Here is a 25,288-nt window from a genome sequence, read left to right as displayed (position 1 = left end):
CGAGGGCTGCACTACATAATGGGAGGAGAAGCTTCCAGAACTCAAGTGTTTTCTAATTTTGATGAAAAAGTCTGGATATGGCTTCTGAAAAGATAAGAAACTGTGGAAACAGAGAGGACTGCAGTGGGTGGAGGATCCAAGTTTGGAGTAGGAAGGGTTTTAATAAGTCACAGTAAAATCCACTGGAAAAGGAGTCAATGCCAGGAAAGGCTTTTGAAAAGATGATGGGGGAGGATAAGTAGAATAGACTCAATTAAAAATAAAACCAGAGCAACAGGAAATGAAGAATTCCAATTCCTGACCCAACTACCCAAAATAATATGTCAAAAATCTCCAGAAGTGATTCTATCAAAAAGAAAAAAAGAGTTGTGAGAGAAACTAGTTAGGAGAAATTCACTAAGCCAAGAAATCTAGCAGAGAAGATTTTGCAGCAACTGCAAAATGAGGACAAGTGTATGTAGCCTGCATCAGTGTACTGCTTCCAATGGCCTTGTATTTGCCTACAGCTGACAAGTCAGAATTGAGGAAGTACAACAATTTCCCAAAAAGTAAAGCAGATGTCATGAAAGTCAGTTATGTGAATGAACTATTTTAGGTATTAGCTTTACCCAGAAAAATACTTTAAATAGTATCTCACATCTTGATCTAGATGAACCTCGAACAATTTTTATATGCCACAGTGATTTTTGTTTCTAGGTTTTAACAAGATATTTACATAACTCAGTATCTTGTCCCTGGAAACACATTAATAAGAAGCTTTTTCTAATGGACATTTCCAATAAGTCCAACCAACCAATATTAATAGCATTTAAATACGATCACCTTTTGCTCAAACAACAGAGTAAAAGAATGAAAAAAAAGCTGGGCACCAGTGGCTCACACCTATAAGCCTAGCTACTCTGGAGGATTGAGATATGAGGATCAAGGTTCAAAGCCTGTCCGAGCAGGAGACTCTTATCTCCAGTAAATCAACAGAAAAAAACGGAAGTGGTGCTGTGGCTCCAGTGGTAAAGGGCTCACCTTGAGCTGAAAAGCGCAGGGACAGCCCCTAAGCCCAGAGTTCAAGCCCCACGACTGACCAAAAAAGAAAAAAAAAATGAAAAAAAAATACAGTGATAAAGAGAATCAAGATAGGAAGTAAGTATTATGGAACTTGGAAGTGTTTGTGTAGGAATTGAGTACACATTTATTTTAGAATGAAGCAACACAGATAGCCAGTACTGCACTTTGTGGTTCCAGATGCACGGAATGCTAACAAACATGCTGTCTTGGGAAAAATCTCAGGTTTCTGTCTTTGAGCTCTTCTGGGAAATAATGAGGTCTTAATGATAAAATCCTAAGAAATTCTTGATGCTCTACTGAGCATAAAAACTTTAACTTTCATAAAAAACTTTCATTAAAAACTATATCTGGCATGTAAAACAAAACAAAACAAAATGCTACTGCTGCACATATAATTTAATTATGGAATGTTAAGAGCTGGGAAGTTTAAAAAAAACCTCTTTCCCCACCCCCATAAGTTTATGATAAGTTGCTAAGGTTTAACTAAAACATTTCCCACTTCTCTAAACCATTTAATCATTAGTAAATCTGTACTTTCTATGGGAAGTAACTGATATCTACATAGTAATCAGATAAATTTATCCTTTGTCAATTATGCCTATGGATTTTCTTTAAAAATCATGTTCCCTTCTCTCCCCTCTGGGCTCCTCTGAAGTGTCTCTTACCTGTGTTTTGTCGTTCAAGGTGCTCTATTGGGAGCTGAGTCAGATTTAACCTGATTTATAAGTGGTCATTTAATAACAATATGCAAAGTAGCTTACAGTTAAACAGAACTGCTTGGTTCTGGCTTAGCTTTTTTTCTTCTAATACATAGATATGACAACCCATAACAATACTAGAGAGAAAGGTTTGCTTACAAAACTAGGTACTTGTAACACATTCTTTTGTTTAAAGAATGCTCAATTCATTTGGGTTATAGTTTTATGTAAAAATAAAACAAGGTATTTTAATAATATCAATATGTAAAAATTGTCGATAGTCTTTTAGATAGATAAGAGATTAAGGCCAGAACTTTAAAAAAGTCAGTATGAACTTGTATCTTCATTCTTTCTTTTTGTTTGGGTCTGGTCGTGGGGCCTGAACTCTAGGCCTGGGCGCTGTCCCTCAGCTCTTCAGCTCAAGGCTAGCGATCTACCACTTGAGCCACAGAGCCACTTCCAGCTTTTTTCTTTTTTCTTATGTGGTGCTGAGGAATCAAACCCAAGGCCTCCTGCATGCAAGGCAAGCGCTCTACCAAAGAGCCACCTTCCCAGCCTTCATTCTTTCTTTTTTTTTTTTTTTGGGGTCCAGTCGTGGGGCCTGAACTCTGGGCCTGGGCGCTGTCCCTCAGCTCTTCAGCTCAAGGCTAGCACTCTACCACCTGAGCCACAGCGCCATTTCCGTCTTTTTTTCTTTTTGCTTATGTGATGCTGAGCAATCGAACCCAGGGCCTCAGGCATGCAAGGCAAGTGCTCTACCACTGAGCCACTTTCCCAGCCCCAGCCTTCATTCTTTCTTTTTTTTTAAATTTATTTTATTTTTGTGAACATACTGTACAGAGGGGTTACAATTACATGGGCAGGATAATGCGTACATTTCTTATCAAGCATTGCAGCCTCCTCCTTTGTTTACCCTTCACATCCCTTCCCAGCCTCCCCCCTAGTCTTCATTATTTCCTGTGTGTGTGTGCTGATACTGATGCTTGAATTCAGACCCTGGGTGCTGTCCCTTACCTTTTTGACTTGAGCTAACACTACCACTTGAGCTCACAGGTACACTTCCAGCTTTTTACTGGTTAATTGATGTCTCATGTCTTTCCTGCCTGAGCTGCCTTCAAATCCTGATCCTCAGATCTCAGCCTCTTGAGTAGCTAGGATTACAGCATGGGCCGCTAGTGCTTTGACTTACATCTTATTTAAAATTCCCACTGATGGTATTATTTTCAAATGTTCAACTAGTTTTTCATGTCTGGGATATATTTACTTGATCATGGTTGACTTTTTCCTTTGAGACAGTGATACTATGCAGGCTGGCCTTGAGCTTGTTACATAGCCCAGACAGGCCTTGAACTTGTGGTCCTATCTCTTCCTCCTGAATGGTATGATTATATGTGTGCATAACTATGTGCAGCCTAAATTTTGTTTTTTGGTTTTTTTTTTTGTGGGTTGTGGGGTTTGGACACTGGGCTTAGGCACTGTCCCTCAACAATTCAGCTCAAGGTTCTACCACTTGAGCCACAGCGCCACTTCCAGTTTTCTGGTGGTTTATTGGAGATAAGAGTCTCACAGACTTTCCTGCCTGCACTGGCTTTGAACCTTGATCCTCAGATCTCAGCTTCCTGAGAAGCTGAGCCAGGCATAAGCCTACATTTTAATACTAACAATGTAACCAATTTTAGTATGTTTGTGGATGTTGAAAAACTCCATTTTTTGTTTTAAATGAAGCAACAAAACCATTAGCAGTTCCTAAACATTATCCTTATGAATTTAATTGCAATTGTGTGTGTGTGTGTGTGTGTGTGAGAGAGAGAGAGAGAGAGAGCAAGCACATGTGTGTACGCTGGTCCTGAGACTCAAATTCTGGGACTGGGCAGTCTATGAGCTTTCTTGCTCCAGGATAGCACTCTACCATTTGAGCCACACCTCCACTTCTGGCTTTTTGCTGGTTAACTGGTTATGAGTCTCATGGATTTTTCTGTCCAAGCTAGCTTTGAATGCCATCTTCAGATCTCAGCCTCCTAAACATCTAGGATTATAGGCATGAGCCATAAGTGCTAGGCTGCAATACCATTTTTGTCAAGAACTTTGTAGGACAAGTGCTCCTTTAGTTTTTTTTTTTGTTGTTGGTCATGGGGCTTGAACTCTGGGCCTGGGTGCTGTCCCTGAGCTCTTCAGCTCAAGGTGAGCGTTCTACCACTTGAGCCATCACTTCTGGTTTTCTGGTGGTTAATTGGAGATAAGAGTCTCACACTTTCCTGCCTGGGCTGGCTTTGAACCACCATCCTCAGATCTCAACCTCCTGGGTAGCTCAGGATTACAGGCGTGAGCCACCTGCGCACGGCTCCTTTAGGAATTTAAAATCTCTCAGTTTACCAGAACATCTGTATAATTTACTTTTTAAATTTTATATTTGTGCTGGTCATAAAGCCTGAACTCCGGGCATGGGCATTGTCCCTGAGCTTCCAGCCTGAATTCAGGGTGTGGGCATTGTCCCTGAGCTTCTTTTCATCAGGGCTAGCATTCTACCACTTGAGCCACAGCGCCACTTCTGGCTTTTTTGGTAGTTTATTGGAGATAAAGAGTTACACAGACATTCCTGCTTGGAGTGGCTTCAAACTGTGATCCTTAGTCTCAGCCTCCTGAATAACTGGGATTGCAGGCATGTGCCACAGGCACCTGGCTTGTATACTTTTTAGAGAGCGGTTGGTCTGAACCCATACATTCTTTTCTTTCCTCTCTAAACATGCTTACACAGGTAATTCAGTATAAATGAATCTCACAACAGAGTACAAAATGTCTTTGTATCTTCAATCTCATCATATTGCAAAAGGAAAAGAAAAAGCTTGAGTACATGGACACATTAATATGTGCTTCAAAAATTATTTTTATTGTTACATTCCAAAAAGGACATATAGGAAGAAAAAAAACAAGTTATCCAATAATTGTTATGCTTTTCAGAGAGGCAACCAAACCCCAGTCCTAGTTCAAAGCTGCACGCGAGAGTTCAAACAGCTGCCTTTCAACACGACTGGAAATGCTGACCAATATGAGTATGTCATCAACCCAGGGAGGCTTGGATTTAAGAGGAAATTTCTTTATTGCAAGCGTCCAAGTCCTTAAGATACTAGAAGATGAGGAAGACCACACACACCAAGACTATGTTTAGTCATTAAAGTAAACTAGCAAATGGCCAGTTTGTCCTGGGATGCATTACATCAGACATCGCAGTACATGAAGAAAATCTGCATTTTGTGAAGAGCCACCAGGCATTTCAGATCCAGTTTACCACGAAATGCAGCCATAGGCCAACCAGATACCTAGATAATATAGTCAGTGCAAAAGTCAAATGAGCAAGTCAGTGCTTTGATGAGGTTGGCTACATTGGAACATTACCAATGACTTTGAAAACAGAAGGTACGAACTATTTACAAAAGTTTAGTAAAGTGACTTAAGAAAGTTTCATCAAGCACTTTCCACGCATCTCTCCTTCTGCCACAAAAAAAAAAAGAACAATAACACACACCAAAAAAAAAAAAAAAAGCAAACCCAACCCTGAAAAATATCTTGAATATCAAGTTAAAACTATGTGGTGAAAAAGAGAGTGCTTGTTTCAGATAATGGACTTGAAGATCATTTACAGGCAGATTTAGTTTTATTAGTAAAAGTCACAAGTAGGAAAAGATTTATAGACTGACTTTGAACTGTGCTTTTAAAAATGTCTTCATTAATACATTAATGAGAAAAAAATACTAAGCATATTTTTGCTTTCAATTTTGAGTCTTCCAGCAAGAGTTGGTGAAATCAACAGGTCATTATAACAAAACCCAGGAAACTCAATTCTTTCCAATTGTCAGCCCATTTTTTTTCTGGTCACTTTGACTTTTATTCCCAATTAGCTGAGGACAACATGTCGGTCAAAGACAGATTTTCGCTGTTCTTGAACTTGAAGCTTCCAACGCTGCTGGGCATATTCTACCTTGTTCAGAACATTGGCTCGACTGCGGGAGCGGGCAAGCACATCATGGGCATTTGCAAAAGGCTGATGATCCTGAAAATCCGGATAGAAAGCATCAGAGACAGTGATATACAGACATACAAAACAGCTGCTAGCTAAGCACAGGAACAGGCAAACTTTTCAAACAAAGCATCCATGTGTCTAAGCACTCCTAGCTACTCAACTATTCAAATAGGTTGATTCAAGAAACAAGCAACAAGGGAGTTTTGGGTAAAAAATGTCCATGGGTCCCTCTTAAGAAGCAGAGACCCGCCTGCCAAGCGCTGGTGGCTCACACCTGTAATCCTAGCTACTCAAGAGGCTGAGATCATGGTTCAAAGCCAGCCTGGGCAGGAAAGTCTGTGAAAAAACTGGAAGGGGCGCTGTGGCTCAAGTGGTAGAGCACTAGCCTTGAGCTGAAGAGCTGAGGGACAGCGCTCAGGCCCAGAGTTCAAGCCCCATGACTGACAAAAGAAAAAAAAGAAGCAGAGACCAAGACAAGAGCAGTGGTCAGTGGTCATTTGTGCTAAAGAAAGATCTTCCTTTTTTTGGAGACAGGGTCTTGCTACATACATCCTCAAACATGTAATCTTCCTGCCTTATAGGCATGCACCACCACACCAGTCCAATGTGGTGATGAATGCCTGTGTCCAAGCACTGGGAAGGCACAGAAAAGAGAGTGCTGAGATACTGTCTCAAAAAAAGTTGAAGTGGCGCTGTGGCTGAAGGGGTAGAGTGCTCGCCTTGAGCTGAAGAGCTCAGGGAACTCGCCCAAGTCCAGAGTTCAAGCCTCATGACCGACCAAAAAAACCAAACCAAACCAAAACATATATTTGCATATTAATGTCTTCATGCTACAAGAAGTAAGGTTTTTCCTATTAATCAACACTATAATCTGTGGCAGCAGAAAGATCTGTCTTTTAATTTTCTGACATACTAGAATTGTTTACTTTTCAGCCTGGGGCCACATTTAGCATAGCAGATGAATTGGAGGGTTTATCTTGGTTGGTTTTAATCTCTCCCCATACCAACCCCACAAATATTAAACTAACTAGTTTCCAAGGGTTGTCTTGTTTTCTCCCTTCTCCAATCTTCAATGAAATGAGACAGAGCTCAAATGCTACAATTACCCTTTTACTAAGGAAAGTAACGAATGACTCACGTCAGCATCTCTGTTCAACAAAGACTAGAATCTTTATTACTGAATAATGATGGCTTCACTGTAAAGTACGATCTTAGGAAAGAGGTTACTGAAAGGTTATTCTGAGATCCAGATAAACTAATCTCTCCTAGTCAAAGTAAACTAGCATACCTGGATGTTTGTGGTCATTACATAGGAAACCACCATACTAATCCATCTACGAATAAGATATAAACACAGCTGCCTAAATGACAAAAAGCATTCAATAGTAATTGATTGTTTTTTGTTTTGTCTTTTCCTTGATCTCTTTTTCCTGTACTCCGCATTAGCAAAGTTCCCACATGTTCCAACACTAAAACTAAGCTTTATCTCCAGGAAAGAAACATTGTTCTGCTACGCATGTGCAAAAAAGCTCTTATCATACATGACAGGAGGCAGCATATGGTATACATGACCATATAACTCTATATACAACCCCAACTTGTTTTCAAAGGGCTTTCTATAAAGAATCTTTTCTTCCTTCTTAATAAAATGTTCTCAACTTTATACTTCTTAGGTAATGGCTTGTGAAAATCCCATTACTTTTTATGTTCAACTTTACAAATGAAACAATACATAATACCCCATGAAGTCCAAAATGTTCAAAGAAAGAAGGTAGAGAGGCAGAAGGCTAAAGCTGTAGGATGACTTGATTTTCCAGAAGGTAGTAAACTAACCCAAAGTCATTTAACAAAATGAGCACAAACACTAAAACTCAGCTTGCCTAACCTTGACGTGCCTGGCATCTTCTGAGCACACAGATTTTATTCAGGTAGATTAAAATAGCACTATAGGAATATAGTGCTCCCATAAACTTGTATATAAAATATTAATACCATTGATTTATTTTGATATAAACAATAATGAGAAAAAGGATGTACTTTATCTGCAGAGCACCCCTCAGTTTCATAGTCCTGTCATCTACTCTTAAAGGAAAAATATCTTAAGGAACAAGTTCCAAAGACTAAACAAACCAGTTAATCCTCTTGGTCTGTTCTCCACCTACTGGAACAAGATTGAACTAGCTGCGCATGGCCTTGGCTGCTGGGAGAATGCAAATAGACATTTACCCTTTTTAGATGTTTGTTCTTTTTACACCTGATAACATTTCAATGAATACAAAACATGTTTAAAGTAATGCTTTTGATAACAGTGATGATGTATCATGGTTATATGATACAGTAAATACTATGACTATTAGCAATGAGCTTAATTTTTAACTATTTGTGCTTTTATTTGCCTTAAGATGCTCTACACTAAAAAGACAGCAAAAATGAAGTATAAAAAACAAAAAATGGTTTAAAAGAGCCTTATAAAAAGGACATAAGTAATGATGAACTCATATTTTAAATAAGCAACAACTGTAGGAATTTAAATTTCGCTTCTTTTTGTATAGAATTGCACCACAAAAACCTTTCTCTGCCTACAATCAGTTTAACAAATATCCAGGCCACAGTGTTCCCAAATGGTCAATGTGCAGGAAGAATTAACCGCTAATGGGCAAAATAGCTACTGAGTACTTGACCCTATCAATCAAATGCCTGTCCTACATGTGTTCCCTGTATACATCTGTATATCTCTTTCTTGTGTGCTGTGTGTGCTATGTTAACATTGCCTATTTCTGAAATCAGCAATATATATGTAATGTTATAAAGGATGTAGGTAAAGTCAGACTCTCAATCTATATGACAATAATGAAAATGGTTTATGAAGCTTTTGATGCACAATGTTTTCATGTCAATAGTTCTCAACTGGGAGTGTCTTTGTCCCCTGCATAGTAACATTTGACAGTGATGGTAACATGACTCAGATGGCAATCTAGTGGCATAAATCATCTGATATTACTGGATACAGGTCAGGGATGCTGCTGAATATCTTACAATTAGGAAGACAACTAAAAGTTATCCATTCCTAAATTATATGTGGTGTTAAGCTTGAGAACCCTGACTTATGAAAATTAGCACATAAGCAAATAGTATTTAAGGCTCTAATACTTCTGATATATAATCTCTTGTCTTAGCTTTCTCCACGTATAAAAGTTCTTTACAAAACTTTAAAAAGTTAAATCTTGCTCAAATAAGTTAAATATGCATAATTGATATTCAGGAGACAATACAGCATTGATCAGTGATTTGTAGTTACAACTAAAGCTATCTTTGGAAAGGATCTCTCTCCTTTCCCATTTTTCCTAATAGTTTACAAAGGCATTCTAGAGTAAAAGGACTTTTGATTAGTTGGCAAGCTTGCTCTGGGTTTGGCTTTTACAATGGATTTTTTTAAAGCTATAGTGAATTCATTCACTATAGTGAATTTATTCAGGAATAAAGTCTAAGAAAAAAATTCAAAAGAAAAATATAGACAATAATTATATATAATAAAATGGAAAATTGAGAGATAATTCCAAAAGGAATAATGACAAAACTAACAATATAAATCTTTTTTTTTTTTTTTTTTTGTCGGTCATGGGGTTTGAACTCTGGGCCTGGGCGCTGTCCCTCAGCTCTTCAGCTCAAGGCGAGCGCTCTACCACTTGAGCTACAGCGCCACTTCCTTTAGTGGTTTATTGGAGATAGGAGTCTCACGGTCTTTTCTGCCCGGGCTGGCTTTGAACCGCGATTCTCAGATCTCAGCCTCCTGAGTAGCTAGGATTACAGGCGTGAGCCACCGGCGCCCGGCAACAATATAAATCTTAATGTATATTAAATGACAAGCTTGTGGAGTATGTCCATTTCCAGACATTTTAAAATGAAGTAATGTTAAAACAACAACAAAAAAAGACAACAGCAATTTACGTAACTATATGTACAAAGATAAATGTGTTTTAAAGAGGAGAGGGGCTGGAAGGTGGCTCAATGGTAGAGCTCTTGCCTTGCATACATGAGGCCCTGGGTTCGATTCCTCAGCATCACATAAGCAAAAAGAAAAGAGCTGGAAGTGGCGCTGTGGCTCAAGTGGTAGAGTGCTAGTCTTGAGCTGAAGAGCTGAGGGACAGCGCCCAGGCCCAGAGTTCAGGCCCCACGACCGGACCAAAAAAAAAAAAAAAAAAAGGTAAGAGGAAGATCTAGAGGAAAATAGGAACACATAATAAGGAAAGAAAGCCATGGTCTTCACACTCTCCTTCAGTAAACCCTCTTTGCCTTCCACAGCATTAGGTACTATTATAGGAAAGATGTTCAGGACAAGAGATTGGGGGAAAAACTACCTTAGATGCTTTTCTCAATATAAACAGGGCAAAGTTTGGCACAGCACCATCACCAAGGAGCATCATTCCAAATTCCACATTAATGACTTTTCAGCAGCAAGGGCAGGCTGGGAACTTACCCCAACATCGTCATCACTCTGTATCAATTGTGAGTGTCCAAAGAGGCGTCTCTTCAGTATGGGCTCAATCAGGGTAAGATACACCATATACAGAAGTAGGAGTCCCAAAATGGAAAGGTAAATTATAATGGTAACCTAAAAGAAATTAAAAGTAAAGTTGCAGCTCTGTTCAAGCCAAGAAATCAGAATCTTGTATAAGAGTAAAACCACAGTGGAGAATGATTTATCTATTAAACATATAGGATATTTCTGTATCAACCAGATTCTAATATAAGAAATTCAACTTTTCACCAAAGTATTAGTGAAAGCTTTGGTATCTTCTTATGAGTCTTCAAGGCTCCATCTCTACTTATTGCTAATCATCTGTTACCAGTGCCAGGACAGCACTTCCTATTTCTGTTGAACAGTATTCTAGATTCAGTAGCACTCTGGATACTAATCAAAATGCAATTCAAGTGAACTGCAACAGTCTACTCCTGTAGATCAACTTGAGGCTGCAAAAAACAGTTTTTAGGCCAGCTCTTGTGATATTTTAGCTCATACATTAACTAAAAGTACTACATTAGGATAATAGACAATATCAAACCAGACAATAAATTGCTGGCATGTAAATGAAGAAACAGAGCCCTCACACACTGCTGGTAAAATGGTACAACCACTTTGGAAAATACTCTGGCTGACTGTTGAACAATTAAACATAAACTTACCATTCTAAGAGAAAGGGAAACCTATCTACACAAAAATATGCATGCAGATAATCAGGCCAGTATTAATCAAAATAAATCTGGAAACAATCCAAGTAGTCATCAACTGATAGATATTCATATAATGGAATACTATTTATTAATAAAATGAAGTAGTGATACATGCTATAACATAGATAAAAATTTAAAAAAATATTATGCCAAGTAAAAGAAGCCAGTCACTGATTACATCAATCTTCCATTTATATGAAATGTTCAGATGTATACAAACAAAATGAAATAGGGATTGTTTGAAACTAGGGACTATTTGGACAACTTGAAACTCAATTTTAATCCCATTTCTTTTAAAATTGAATTTTAACCTGTAATCCCAGCTCTATTCAGGAGGCAGAGATGGGGAGTACTGCAGCTCAAGGCCAGCCAGACAAAAAGCAAGACCTCTGAACAAACAAACGAGGCACGGTAGTTCAAGCCTATAATCCCAGTTAAAAAAGGTTAGGAGGATCTTGTACCAAGACAGCCTAGGACAAAGAGCACTAGACCCTATCTAAAAACAAAACATGGAAAAGCCACGTATTGCTGGCTCTCAGCTGTAATTCTAGCTGCTTAGGAAGCTGAAAATGTGAGGATCACAGTTCAAGGCCAGCCCAGGCAGAAAAGATGGAGAGATCCCCTTCCTAAGCCATAGCTAGCTGTGATGGCATGTACTTGTTATCCAAGCTATGACAAAAAGCCTAAAATAGGCACATGCCTGGGCAGGAATTAAAATCTTAACTCATTAAAAGTGCTGGAGGCTGGGAAGGTGGCCTAGTGGTAGAGTGCTTGTCCAGTATGCATGAAGCCCTGGCTTGGATTCCTCAGCACCACATAAAGAGAAAAAGCCCAAAGTGGCGCTGTGGCTCAAGTGGTAGAGTGTTAGCCTTGAGCAAATAAAGCTCAAGGATAGTGCTCAGAGCCCTCATAAAATTAAAAATAAATAAATAAATAAATGGGTTGGAGGTATGTCCAGAAGTCTAGTACCTGCCTACCAAGCACAAGGCTCTAAGTTCAAACCAAGCACCACCACTACCACCAACAAAAACAAACAGATTTAGAAAAATTGCCTTGTTGAAGCACAGGCTAGTCTCAAACTCACAATCATCCTGCTTCAGCCTCGCAAGTGCAAGGGTGACAGGTGTGTATAATTATGTCTGGCTAAAGTTCTTTTAAATTTATTTGTAGAACTATAGACCTAAACTGAGTGAATTTTGGTGAATATAAATTTTAGGGTATATCATTACACATCCAAAAATCTCTTAAGCCAGCTGCTGATGGATCACACTTGTAATCTTAGCTACTCAGAAGGATGAGATCTGAGGATCATGATTTGAAGCCACCCAGTGAAGAAAAATCTGAGAAACATTATCTCCAATTAACTAGCAAAAAAGTTGGACTGGAGGTGTGGCTCAACTGGTAGAGTGGCTCAGCCTTGAGCAAAGAAGCTGAGCGAGAGCACAGTCTTGAGTTCAAGTCCTAGTACTCACACACACAGACACACACACATATACATTCAAAATTTGTTTAAAAATGAAATATAAGGGCTGGGTTTGTAACTCAGTGGTAGAATATTGTCTAGAACATATAGTCCCTGGGTTCTATCTCCTACACTAAAAATAACTACAAAAACAAACAAAATAACTCAAATACAGTGAAGATTTCTCTTCAGTACCACACCCTATTGAAACAGGAGCTTTCCTGCAAGGTCAATCAGAAAAGAAATCTTTTGTGACTCCTAAGACCCAAGATCTACCACCAAGCCCTTTTTTGAGAAAAGGAATGGGAAGTAGCATATGAAATATTTATGGAGAAAAGTTAGGTGCTAGTAGCTCATGTCTATAACTCTAGCTACTCAGGCTTAGATCTTAGACTAGCAGTTCAAAGCCATCCTGGGCAGAAAAGTCTGAGAGACTCTTATCTTCAGTTGACCAGCATACAAACATACTAACTGACATATAGTAGATTCAAGGGAGAACTTAAGTAGAATAATTCTTTAGAAAGGCAAAATCAAAGTTCAACAAAATAAACACATGGGGTACTTGAAAGGGGTGGGGTATGGTCAAGGGGAAAGGAGAAGGTGAAGAGGAGGTGAGGAGAAGACAGTCAAGAATTAAGTTTATATCCTACAACATTAAAAAAAAGTGAGGGAGGGCTGGGAAGTTGGCTCAGTGGTAGAGAGCTTGCCTTGCATTCCTGAGGCCCTGGGTTCCATCCCTCAGCACCACATAAGCAAAAAGAAAAAACCCGGAGTGGCACTGTGACTCAAGTGGTAGAGCACTAGCCTTAAGCTGAAGAGCTGAGGGACAGCGCCCAGGCCCAGAGTTCAGGCCCCACAACCGGACCCCCCCCCCCAAAAAAAAAAAAAAAAAAAGTGAGGAAGTGAGGGAAAGGGTAGATTAGGAGAGAGGGGTGAAAATGTTCAAAGACATGACATTGATCAAGATGTTGTACTCATAAAAAAAAAGAATGTGAAATAGTGTGGTAAGCATGTCTGCTATGTATTTAATTGTTTCTTATCAATGGTTCATTTTGTTTCAAACAAAATTATTTGCAGTATTTTTTTAAAAAGCTGAAATAGAGGCATGGTTCAAGTGGTAGAGAGCCAGTGTTGGGTGAAAAATCCCAGCAAAAGCATGAAGCATCAAGTTCATACATTTTGTACTTCAATACTGGCACAAAAAATAAATTAATTAAAATATGTGTGGAGAAAACAACCATTTGACACCATAACAAAGTAAATGAATTCATCAGAGATCCAAATGTTGATGAGCTATCTACATTCCATTTCCTATACTATTAAAGAAGGAAAATCATAAAATCCCAAAGTAATGCTTCTAGAATAGGTACTATAAATATAATTTATTCAAACAGTTGGAGGGTGGGGAAAAGAATGCTTACTCATTCTGCTGTCTCACTATTAGTTTATAAGGAGAGAAATAAGAATTTCTTTCTGGAATGTTCTAGCTAAATATAGCACATTTTATGCAAATTCATTCTATCCAACATATCCTAAGTAATCTGGAAAGCATCTCAACTAGGCCCATTACTCCTTCTGGGGAAAAGTCTAGAATATTTTCTTATATGAAGACTCTCTGTGTGTGTGTGTGTGTATGTGTGTTTATTTTACCTTGATTGTGACAGAGCTTCTCTCCTCATATTTGCATTCACAGCGCAGACAATATGCTTCTACGTCAGGTCCCCGCACAGGCATGGGCTCCACAACATGAAGACAGTCACTGGAGAAACAGGAAAAAAAACTGCTTAAGCCTTGCCTGATGTTCTACTTTCACTCATCAGACGTTTCCTGAAGTCCAGAATAATCACTGGTTTTATCCAATAAAAAGAATGTAAGGGATAAGTAATAAACCAAAGTAAAGTTTCCTGTCTCAACTGTAGCATTTTGCTAAAACCAACAGTCTAACAATCAATAAAGATATATATATGCAGTAGCTATCTATTATCTATTCCTTTTTTTTTTTTTTTTGGTGCTAGTCCTGGGCCTTGAACTCAGGTCTTGAGTGCTATCCCTGAGCTTTTGTGCTCAAGGCTAGCAGTCTACTACTTGAGCCACAGCTCCACTTCTGGCTTTTTTTGTTGGTTAATGGAGATAGGTGTTTCATGGACTTTCTGGTTGAGGCTAGCTTTGAATTTCAATCTTCAGAGATCTCAGACTCCTGAGTAGCTAGGATTACAAGCATAAACCACCAATGCCCAGCAATTTTCAAATTGCTATTGTTATCATTTTCAAATATAATTGGAAAAATCCCAAAATGGAATAAAAAACTACTCAACAAATCAAGTCATATTTAGACTTTCTCAACTACCAAGTAAAAGTACTTTAAAGGATTTACAGTGACATGGAACATTGTTTAAATATGAGATTATCTTTTATGAACTAACATCATTCTTAACTGTCACAATACACTTAACAGAGGGCAAATTATGAAACTCTGGAATTAAATACTTGAAGCCAGAGTAGGAAATAATTGTTTTCTCAATGAACAAAAGACTATAGAAGTAAAAACAGGACATAAAAGTATTTTGACTTTCTACCTTGAAGGATATAAAAAAAATAAGGATGTATGTATGTATGTATGTATATATATATATATGTATATATGTGTATATATATATGTATATATATGCGTGTGTGTATGTATAAAAGGCAGGGCTATCAAAAATATCCTTTCTCAGAAAAATTACAAGTCTAAGAACTGTATGAATTTTCTCCTTAGCTATTACTCTGACCACCTTTTTCTATAACTCTAGTACTCTGAACACCTTCAAACAAAGTAGTGAAGCTTCCCTGTCCTGCCAGCTGCTGGGCAATTTTCTTCCCCTTTGGCATGTCTTTGTTGGGCATTTCTAGCTGCTTCAAAACTTTACTACCGCATCCTATCCTATTCCATCCATTCCTTTTGGGAGCACTCAGCACTCTAGATTGATTCCTTCTCCTATCAAAATGCCCTTTAAACTGACATTAAAAAGTTAAAATGTTCACTGATTCATAACCAGTAGCTTAATTGTAACAGATAGTAATGAAAAATTGAACCTCAGCTTGGTGTGGTAATCCCCAGCATTTGGAAAGCTGGGGGCAGAAGAATGGAAAGTTTGAGTTCAGCCTGGACTATATAGCAAGATCCTGTCTCCAAGAACATCATTCCTTATTTATTAAAAGAAAAGGAAAGAAAAAACTAAATCTCCACCAGCAGAATTTTAGATAAAGTCTCACAACTCACACCATAGAAGTGTGGTTATTTATCCCTGTCATGCAAGCCCAAGCATGTATTTAATTAACTCAAGCATAAATTGTGCAGAGGAAGGAAAAGTCCCTAAAAGGCCCTCCATTTCAAAATCAGAGGAGGTCATCAAGATCAACACCTGTACACAGGTAGAGAGTAAATCAGTAGCTGAAAAAGGACAAAGATCCAGTTCTCCTGCTGTACAGGTAAGTCCTTCTTATCTCTCCAAACCTCAGGAAAATGACACTTATTTCCTATTAGCTCCCTATCCCAGGTTCACAAGTCTGAACAGCAATACCTATGGATTACTTAGGAATCTATGTTGAGTAAATTTCCTTTCAAGGACAAATACATTCTAATATAAAAGGTGTACAGGAGGCTGAGGAAGGAAGATTGAGAACTGGTTCTGGCTTATAAAATAAGACCCTGTTTCAAAATAAAACAAACAAGACACACACACACACACACACAGGAAAAGGAAAAAAAATATGTAGGGTTGAAGAAGCAACAGAAGGTTTGTTCAGACAAGGCCAGTCACACACACTGTGCAAACATTTTTAGAAACTAGGCAATACCTCCCCCTAGTGCCAAAAGACATTTTTAACTTTGAATAATACCCCAAACCAACTAGAAAATTAACTGTTCCTGTATTAAATTATCCAAAATAGGGCAGTGAAGAAGGCAGTGAAAGCTAACAACTGGAAAAATGGAGGGTCTTAGAAAACAGAAGGTGAGACCTGACTGACAGATGGGGCACAGGCCCTCATGAAGCCATAATATGCTGACTGATCGTAAGTGGTATGCCTTTCTAAAGCCAGTTAAAAATCTCCAGTGTCAATTGGAAACTTACTCTAATAAAAGGCTAAGCTGTAAGAAGGCAAGGGAAAGTGACAAGGAGGAGAAAAAGATAGCAAACAAACACTGCTTAAGTATTTCTTTTCAAAACTCCTTGTTTTGACTAATAACCTGATGTAGACAACATATGGAAAATATTAGCATTAAACACTTGAAAAGTGAGTTCATTTGCCACTCAAATAGTAGCCATCAAATTTTATTACTGATAATAAAATAAACTGATGGGCAATATTCAATATCCTTGGAAAATTTATAGAAGTAATTTAAAGATTTGAGAGCTAGGGATGTAACTTAGTGGTGGAGCGCTTGACTAGAATTTGCAAGGCCCTAGACTCTATACAAGAGGAAAAAAAGAAAGAGCATTTGAGCTTTATTTTTCATTATATACAGTAACTTGTTGATATAAAACCTATATAGCCAAATCACTTTGCAATGTGAAACCTTTTAAACTGGAAAACAGAAGTCCACAAAGAGTTCTCAAGAACTAACAGACAAACTGTATAGACCATGATAATGACAATTTGCGCTGTGAAAGTTAAAATGTGTTTGTGACTCTAACTCCACAAAACTGTGAAATATGTGAAATTTATGTAATCACCTAATCTCAACTAAAGAAAAAAGTGAGAGAAGGGATGGGTTAAGAGAGATGGGTGACAATATTGTCAGACACTTTGTACTCATATACTGGTTTGTAGAATGGGAACTTCTTTGTACAACTACTTAAAGATAATTTAAAAAAAGGAAAAAAAACTAATAGACTAAACCCAAAATCTTATCATAGGAAGAATAAACAACGGCAGGGCTGGGAGTATGGCTTAGTGGTAGAGTGCTTGCCTAGCATGCATGAAGCCTTGGGCTGCATGCCTCAGTACTACATAAACAGAAAAAGCCAGAAGTGGTGCTGTGGGTCAAGTGGTAGAGTGTTAGCCTTGAGCAAAAAGAAGCTCAAGGACAGTGCCCAGACCCTGAGTTCAAGTCCCAGGCCAAAAAAACACAAAAAAACAAAAAACAAAAACCCCCCACACACAAAAGAAAAGAAAAAAAATGGCATCAGAGAAATCAAACATGCTCAAAGAATACCTCTTCTTTAAAGTTAGTGTGGAGGGCTGGGAAGGTGGCTCAGTGGTAGAGTGTTTACCTTGCATGCCTGAGGCTCTGGGTTCGATTCCTCAGCACCACATAAGCAAAAAGAAAAAAGCCGGAAGTGGCGCTATGGCTCAAGTGGTAGAGTGCTAGCCTTGAGCTGAAGAGCTGAGGGACAGCACCCAGGCCCAGAGTTCAGGCCCCATGACTGGACCCCCCCCCCCAAATAAATAAATAAATAAATAAATAAAGTTAGTGTGGAATATTGTGACTGAAATCTTGCTTTGAGACTCTTTGCTAACTACTAAATTGTGAAATCAGGCATACATAAAAGTACCTGTGAGTATCTGGAGCTATTTTCCTTGGATTTTTCCTAATCTTTCATTGTGGTTACAAATTATATACTACCACAGTTCCACAGGATGGAGCACATCCATCCAGCCTTAATATAACTGTTTCCCAATTGTTTAAGCGTACATGTAGGAAAAGTGTAGAAAAAGCTACCCTTCGTAAGGGCCATTAGAATAAACAAAGGCTACTGTGGCTGGATAGCCAGTCAGGATTCTAGTTGTTAGCAGTCTGTCTGACTGCTTAAGGGCTGAAGAGATCATTATCTTGGCATACTATAGCTCATTTACACACATCAAATGACACACTCTGACAAATATAGTTAATTCCCTGAACCTCCCATATTGGGTAATATGTAACTAAAACTTTATACTGTGGCTGTATATGGTGGTCTATACTTATAATCCTGGTACTATGGAGGTAGATGCAGGAGGACTGAGAATTTGAGGCCAGTTTGTACTATGTAGTGAACATCAAGCCAATCTGAGCTATGTATCAAGACCCTATCTCAAAAAACCAAGTTAACAGCTAGGTACTGGTGGCACACCCTTGTAATCCTAGCTACTCAGGAGGCTGAGATCTGAGGATGATGGTTTGAAGTCAGACTGGGCAGCAAAGTTCATGAGACTCTTATCATGGAGCAGTAGCTCAGGTGATAGAATGCTAATCATGAGCAAAAAAACATTCACAGGCAGTGCCCAGGCCAAGTTAAAGCCCTAGAAATTAGCAAGAAAGAGAAAAGAAAAGGAAAGAAGAGAAAAGAAAGAAAGAGGAAGAGAGGAAGAAAGGAAGGAAGGAAGGAAGGAAAAGAGAGAGGGAGGGAGGGAGGAAAGTAACAACAAAAAATCCCAACAAAAAATACAACAACAAACAACTCCAGAAAAGTTACACACTGTAAAAACTATAATAGATTGAGGCTCATTTACCAATCACTGAAAAGTAACAAAGGGCACAGTAAGGCAGCTATGGATAGGTTAGGTATCGTAAACTCAGGCCCATCTTCATAAGAGATCTTTCCTACCTAGGGCTTACTGTTTGGGCTAGCATACTACTTTAGGTTTACATCATGCCTTACACCAGGCCTTACACTCACTTTTCCAAATGGAAATAGAACTTGACACTTTTGATTAGAAATATTTTACAAGAATTATATATTGGATGAATATTCTGAATTAACAGCGACAAACACAGAAAGAAATTTGGCAGGTAAAGCCAGGTACCAGTGGCTCACACCTGTAATCCTAGCTATTCAGGAGGCTGAGATCTGAGGATCATGGTTCAAAGCCAGCCCAGGTAGGAAAGTCAGTGAGATTCTTATCTCCAATTAACCACCAGAAAACAGGAAGTGGACCTGTTGCTCAAGTGGTAGAGTGCTAGTCTTGAGCTGAAGAGCTGAGGGACAGAACCCAGGCCCAGAGTTCAAGCCCCACGACCAACCAAACAAAACAAAAAAAGAAAATTAAAAAAAGAGAAATGATCCAGAATACTTACCAATCTTTTTGTGATATGTTCTTATTATAAATTTGCCCAGAATTCTCTTTATAGGGCGGGCAGATACATTTACACCGGACATCCTCAAAATTCTGTAACCAAAACAGAAACAGTTTAACTCGTTTGTGGTTTATCACCATCACTTATCAGGTATTCTAAAACCAGTGACTTATTAATCATATTTATGGGTCATATGGCAATCAAATGGTATTAACAGTACCATCCACCTGCCAATAAAAAGACATATAGTTGACAAACAGTTATGCCTATAAATACAGTTGATTACAAAAGGATGAGGGAGAATCAAACTACAAATGACTCACAAATCACAATTTCTGGACTAGGGATGTAGATCAATGGTAGAACATGTGCTTAGCATGTGTGCACACATGTATACACACACAGTTCCTCTACCATCCTTTTTTTTTTGTCTGTCAGTCATGGGGGCTGAACTCTGGGGCCTGGACACTGTCCCTGAGCTCTTCAGCTCAAGGCTAGTGCTCTACCACTTGAGCCACAGTACTTTCCTGCCCGGGCTGGCTTTGAACAGTGATCCTCGGATCTCAGTCTCCTGAGTAGCTAGGATTACAGGTGTGAGCCACCGGTGCCCAGCTCACTTCCAACTTTTTTCTGCTTATGTGGTGCTGAGAAATTGAACCAGGGCCTCATGCATGCCAGGCAAGCGCTCTACCCCTGAGCCAACTTCCCAGCCCCTACCATCCTTTCATAAAGAGGTACTGATAGGAATTAAAAAAGGTTGGAGTTAGAATATCATGGAACGAATGAAGTTTTAGAGCCACTTAATTATAAATTTCTAGTTTTTGTAGTAAATAGGAGAAGTAGAAGTTGCTTGATTCTAGCAGAGATCAGTTTGGTCTATTCCTAGGAAACTCTGCTTCCATTCCTTGGTTCGTAGAGAGGATGACTACCAGCAAAACCAGTTTCAGGAGGCACAGGAGGAGGTGATTACATATCTGGATTGAGAGAGCGAGAGAAGCTTCCTTGGCAGTGGGAATTTGAGAAGGCATTGGCTCAGACAATACAGAACCATGCCCACTGCTCCTATACACAGTGATTCCTCCACAGAGCTGTTGTTCATAAGCTTATTCATCAACCACTTAGTATTCACTTGCTCTGGGCCAGATCTTAGGCTCGGTGAGGCCGACTCAAGATAAGCATAAGGCATAGCTCCTGCCCATTAGGATACGCCCTAATAAGGGGAGACTGATAAATATATGATGATGATATACTACCTAAAATGATGGGCAGAAGGAGATGGTGCCGCAATATTTTTGAAAGTCAGGAGAGTCAAGAATCTCAACTGTCCCTATTTATGGTGGGAGGTCAGGAAAATTTCTAAAGAACTCCCATCAAACACCATCTACCTGTCTGTAACCTGTCTTTCTCAGCACTTGCATTTAAATATATTATAGATAAAAGCTCCTAATTTAAAAACTGCAATAGCATGTTTTCCCGTGATACTAATGTAAATCCCTCCATGTTGCCCAATAATGAATTAGCGCATCAGAGGAGAAGCACATTAGTACATAAGCATCAGGCACCAGAGAAGGTCAAGAAATGGACACGGGCAAACACTACAACCTCACTTCTCCTGTAGTTTGGTTCTTCCCTTACTCCTTAAGTTAGCAATCGAGAAGCAGGCGGCCGGGGGAGGCGGGGTGGGGACCGCAAGGTCCGGAAGGTCCAGAAGGTTAGGTGAGAAGACCAAGCTGGGGAGACACTGTAGCGCCTCTAGGGAAGGGGGGGCTGCCAGGAGAAGCGAGTCCCCGCAGGGGGAAGAGAATGGGTGCAGGAATGCGTTGAGGGGGTTAGTTTTCCCCGGGCCACGGGGGCGGGGGCGGGCGGAGAGGCCGAGGGGCTGAGCAAGGGGGTGCTGGGTTAAGGTTGCAGCCCGCAGAGCGGGAACGCTGTAGCGTGCGGTGGGTCAGTCGGGGCCGGGAAGGGGACTGGCTGTCCAGTGGGCACTGACAGGACCGGGGGAGGCCGTGGGGGCTGAGCCGGCCCTAGGAGGGCATGGGGGGGGGGGGTCCGGGCCTGGAAAGCCAGGGGTCTGGCGGTGAGGACTGGGCGAGAACTGGACCGGGGAGCAGGTGGACAGACTCAGCTTCCGCCGGACCAGAGGCCAGGGAGGAGCTCCTGTCAGGAGCCACAGCTGGGCGGGACTCACCTTGGCCGCGTCTGTCAGCTGCACCAGCAGCAGCAAGGAGAGCGCCAGGCAGGACAGGCTGAGCACCGAGCCGAGCCGCAGGAGGCCTCCCCACCACAGGGTCGCCATGGCGGCACCCCAACCAACCCCAGCTTGGAGCCCACAGACCCGGCTCCTGGCCCGGGATCCGACTCCGGATCCGCCGCCCGCACTTCCGCCTGGGCCTTCGCGTCACCCGCCGTGCCGGGTCAGCTGCAAAAAAGTCTCCGCCCCGGAAACGGTTCCCGGTACGAAAGGCCCGGAGGCCGCGCGGTCCCGGCGCCCGGCCCGGCCCGGCCCGGAGGAATCTGCCTTGGGGCGGCTACCGAGGCCTCGCAGAACGCTCCGGCGCCCGGGTATCCTCCCCCGCGCCGAGGCAGCGGGGGCCGGAGGCGGTGTCAATTCGCTGGAAAGTTCTCGAACTGAGGGGGTCCTCAGTACGCTCGGGACGGCTGACCCGAGGCTCTAACATTCCGTGCGGGGCCGGAGCCGCTCACGCCCCGCCCCTGGACGCGGGGTTAGACGTCGGCCCCCTCAGGAATGGCTGAAAGGACCACTGAGGCCGGGCAAGCCAGCCTCGGGGACGCGGCGGGGCCGGGCCAGGCATCCCTTCCCGGGAAGCCCACCCTCGTGGAGGGTGGTCTCCTGCGCTTGGGGTACAAACCTGGGGCCCCCGGGCCTCCGGACGCAGCTCCCCGCGAGTCCCCCGCCGTCTGCTGGAGCTGCGCGTGTGGGCGTGGCCTCCGCTCCGGTGGAGCGCGGTGGTTCAGCCCGCAGCCTGGACGCAGCCTGCCGCGGAGGAGCTGGGCCGGCCCCGGCCGGGCTCCCGACCGTGGGGAGCGCGCCAAGGAACCGCCCAGCGGGATCCTCCGCCCAGGATTCCTGGAGGGGGGCCGCTACGCCCCGGGAAGGCCGCGCTTACTTAGAGCGGCCGACCCCCAAATCAGCTGGGAGAGCACTGACCTCCTCTGGGTGCGACCTCGTCTGAGTTCTCTCGGGTAGTTGAGGAGCACCCTAGAGAGGACACGGTATCTTCTGTCAGATGTTTTTCAGTTAGTGGGGACTTTGGAGGTAGTGGAAGGGATACGTGGTGCCTCACAACCTCTAGGGATTTTCAAATGACTTTGGTCAGATCACTACCCTTTTCTGGGTCTTTGGTTTCTGGCTCAAAAGGGGGGAATTGAATTCTATGAATTTCAAAATGTCCAATGAAACCCATATTTCTTTCTCTTTTTACAAACAGGTATTAAAATCGATTTTTTTTTCTGGTCCGGCATGGTGACTCGAACCTGTAATCCTAGTTATTTGGAGATGGAGATGGGGAATCCATAGTGCCTGTTATCCCAGCTACTGAGGAAACAATGGCTGGATGCAGCAGTAGGTGCCTGTCATCTCCAAGGAAGCACAAGTAGAGCATTTGCCTAACAAGTGCAAGGCCCTCTGTTTATCCCCTGTATATGTCCTTCCTTCAAAAAAAAAAAAAAAAAAGTGTTCCTTTTCTAGCTTGTGGCAATGTTTTAATTAACAGGTAGAACTTTCTCAGCATTTTTTTTTCTCTCTCATGTGATTCTTGTTGATGGTTAGGTCAGAATCTAACACAAGGTGCTATTGCACTAAATATATTTAGCTCATTTCATCCCCCAAAGACAATGGCAAGCCCCAACCAGAGCCAGATCAGCAGTATTCAATGCCTTCTTACCCTTCTCCCATGAAGATGTTGTGACATCTTGTGGTATTCTGCTGGCTTGAGGTCTACCTAGAGAGACCCTGGTCAAATGTATTGGTGTAGTACCCTATCATTGTGAATCTGATTGCTAAAATTAGATTTGGTAACAAATCTAAGGCCAGTTTGGGATTGTCTAGAATCTCATAGGCCTTCTCTTCCACCAAAATTGTTCCAGAGCTAGATTCTAGTGGGTCATGCCTGTCATTCTAGCTACCCAGGAGGCTCAGATTTGATGATTGCAGTTTGAAGCCAGCCCAGGCAGAAAAGTCTAAGAGATTCTTATCTCCAGTTAACCAATGAAAAGCCAAAAGTGGAGGTAGCTCAAGTGGTAGAGCACCAGCCTTTAGCAAAAAAAAAAGCTGAGGGAAGGGCCCTCATTCTTAAGTTTAAGCCCCAGTATTGGCATACATACGATGTTTTTTCCAAAGTGTTGTTGTGGGTACAGAGGTTCATAGAAAATTATATAGAGTAATGTCTCTGTTAAATGGGCACATTCAGTCATTCAGAGAGGAGGTCTGTGTTACCCAGGCTAGTCTCAAACTTGTGGGCTGAAGGGATCCTCCTTCTTTGCTTTCTTGAATAGCTGGGACTATAGGCATGAGCCACTATGAAAGGTTGACCTCATTAGTTTAGTGGAGAAACACCAAATAAGAGCTGCCCTGTCCAATTACTACCCACTAAGTGTGTATAGTTTAAGTACAAATATGCTGTAAATGCAAAATACCCATGGCTTTTAAAGACTTTACGTGTAAAACATTTTAATTTTAAGATGCTGATTAAAGCTTATTTTGGAGGTGTTGGGTTAAATTATTAAATTTTAGTTTTTTGACTTTTGAGATTTGGTTCTTAGACCATTTTATATTAGGTAGAATATACCATGTAGCTTCCATTAATGAAGTGTGACTATAAGATTACTATGTGACTGCAGACTAAATGAAGATGCTAAACAAGGTGAAAAAAATCAGTGACAGAGAGTAACTGGCATAGGTAGAACAGTAGGTTTGAGGGATCTACATCTGACAAAAAAAGTGTCATTCTAGGTGACTGGATAGGGTTGGGTTCTGCTTATACCTTTTAGTGCTTTTCTTTAGGCCAGGGATCTCTTATATCAGAAAACCTTCCTAACAAGCATACTCTTCTATATTAATACACATTTTTTTCCTAACTCCATTATGATAAAATTAGGTTTTCGTGTATACCTTTATATTCTCAACTTGCACCAAATATTGCTAGCAATTTGAACATTGACATCAAAACAATAGAAGTAGAGACCTGGGAAAGGGAAAAGGAGTAGGATACTCCTCTAATCAGTTAAAAAAAAAGTATCAAGCACTTACATGATTCATTTCTCTTATTTGATTTCTAACTATGGGAGATGACACTAAGGTGTCCAAATGGAACCTGAAACAGGGCAGATAGTAGGCAGGGAAAGATTAATGACCTAGGATCACTATGGAGTTTTATTTATATGCTGAATTGGCTTTGGTATCTATTCTCCCTGTTTTTCTTGCTTACTTGTAACTAAGTTTTCCTACTCTATTTCTCTCTTATTTTAAATGTTTTTCTCTCGTAGTGCTAAAGATCAACCCCAAGGTCTCATGCGGTTTAACTTTAGCAGTGAGTTACATCTCCAGCCCTAATCTACTTAAGTTACAATGGTCCAGTTGTACCCTCTCACCTGGATTCTCTCACTTTATGGCGATAAAAAGACGACTTTATTTAAATTTAAATAAAGTGAGAAGGTTAGGAAGCCAAGGTTATTATACACATAAACACACACAAAATCTGAGACAAATGTATCTGGGACCAAGGCTGTCTGCAGCTACATTCCCCTCCAGTGAT

The 25,288-nt window shown here is 40.9% G+C and overlaps 1 protein-coding gene across 2 annotated transcripts; it reads right to left on the bottom strand.

Moving 5' to 3' along the window:
- Positions 1 to 5,618: 5,618 nt before the first annotated feature.
- Positions 5,619 to 22,464, bottom strand: Tmem9b (TMEM9 domain family member B). Of its 2 annotated transcripts, none has more exons than XM_042691526.1 (5): positions 22,385 to 22,464; positions 19,515 to 19,606; positions 14,123 to 14,231; positions 10,256 to 10,390; positions 5,619 to 5,808 (listed from the first exon to the last, which is right to left on the bottom strand). In XM_042691526.1, the coding sequence occupies exons 3-5, from the start codon at positions 14,204 to 14,206 to the stop codon at positions 5,653 to 5,655; spliced, it is 375 nt and encodes a 124-aa protein (XP_042547460.1). In that variant the 5' UTR covers positions 14,207 to 14,231; positions 19,515 to 19,606; positions 22,385 to 22,464; the 3' UTR covers positions 5,619 to 5,652. The 2 variants fall into 2 exon arrangements, with proteins under 2 accessions (XP_042547460.1, XP_042547459.1); XM_042691525.1 differs by lacking the exon at positions 22,385 to 22,464 and adding an exon at positions 21,703 to 21,980.
- Positions 22,465 to 25,288: the final 2,824 nt, after the last annotated feature.

Source organism: Dipodomys spectabilis, unplaced genomic scaffold (assembly GCF_019054845.1).
Source record: "Dipodomys spectabilis isolate Male_0828 unplaced genomic scaffold, ASM1905484v1 ptg000145l, whole genome shotgun sequence".
NCBI lineage: Eukaryota > Metazoa > Chordata > Mammalia > Rodentia > Heteromyidae > Dipodomys > Dipodomys spectabilis.
This window is presented reverse-complemented; position numbering and strand designations above follow the sequence as displayed.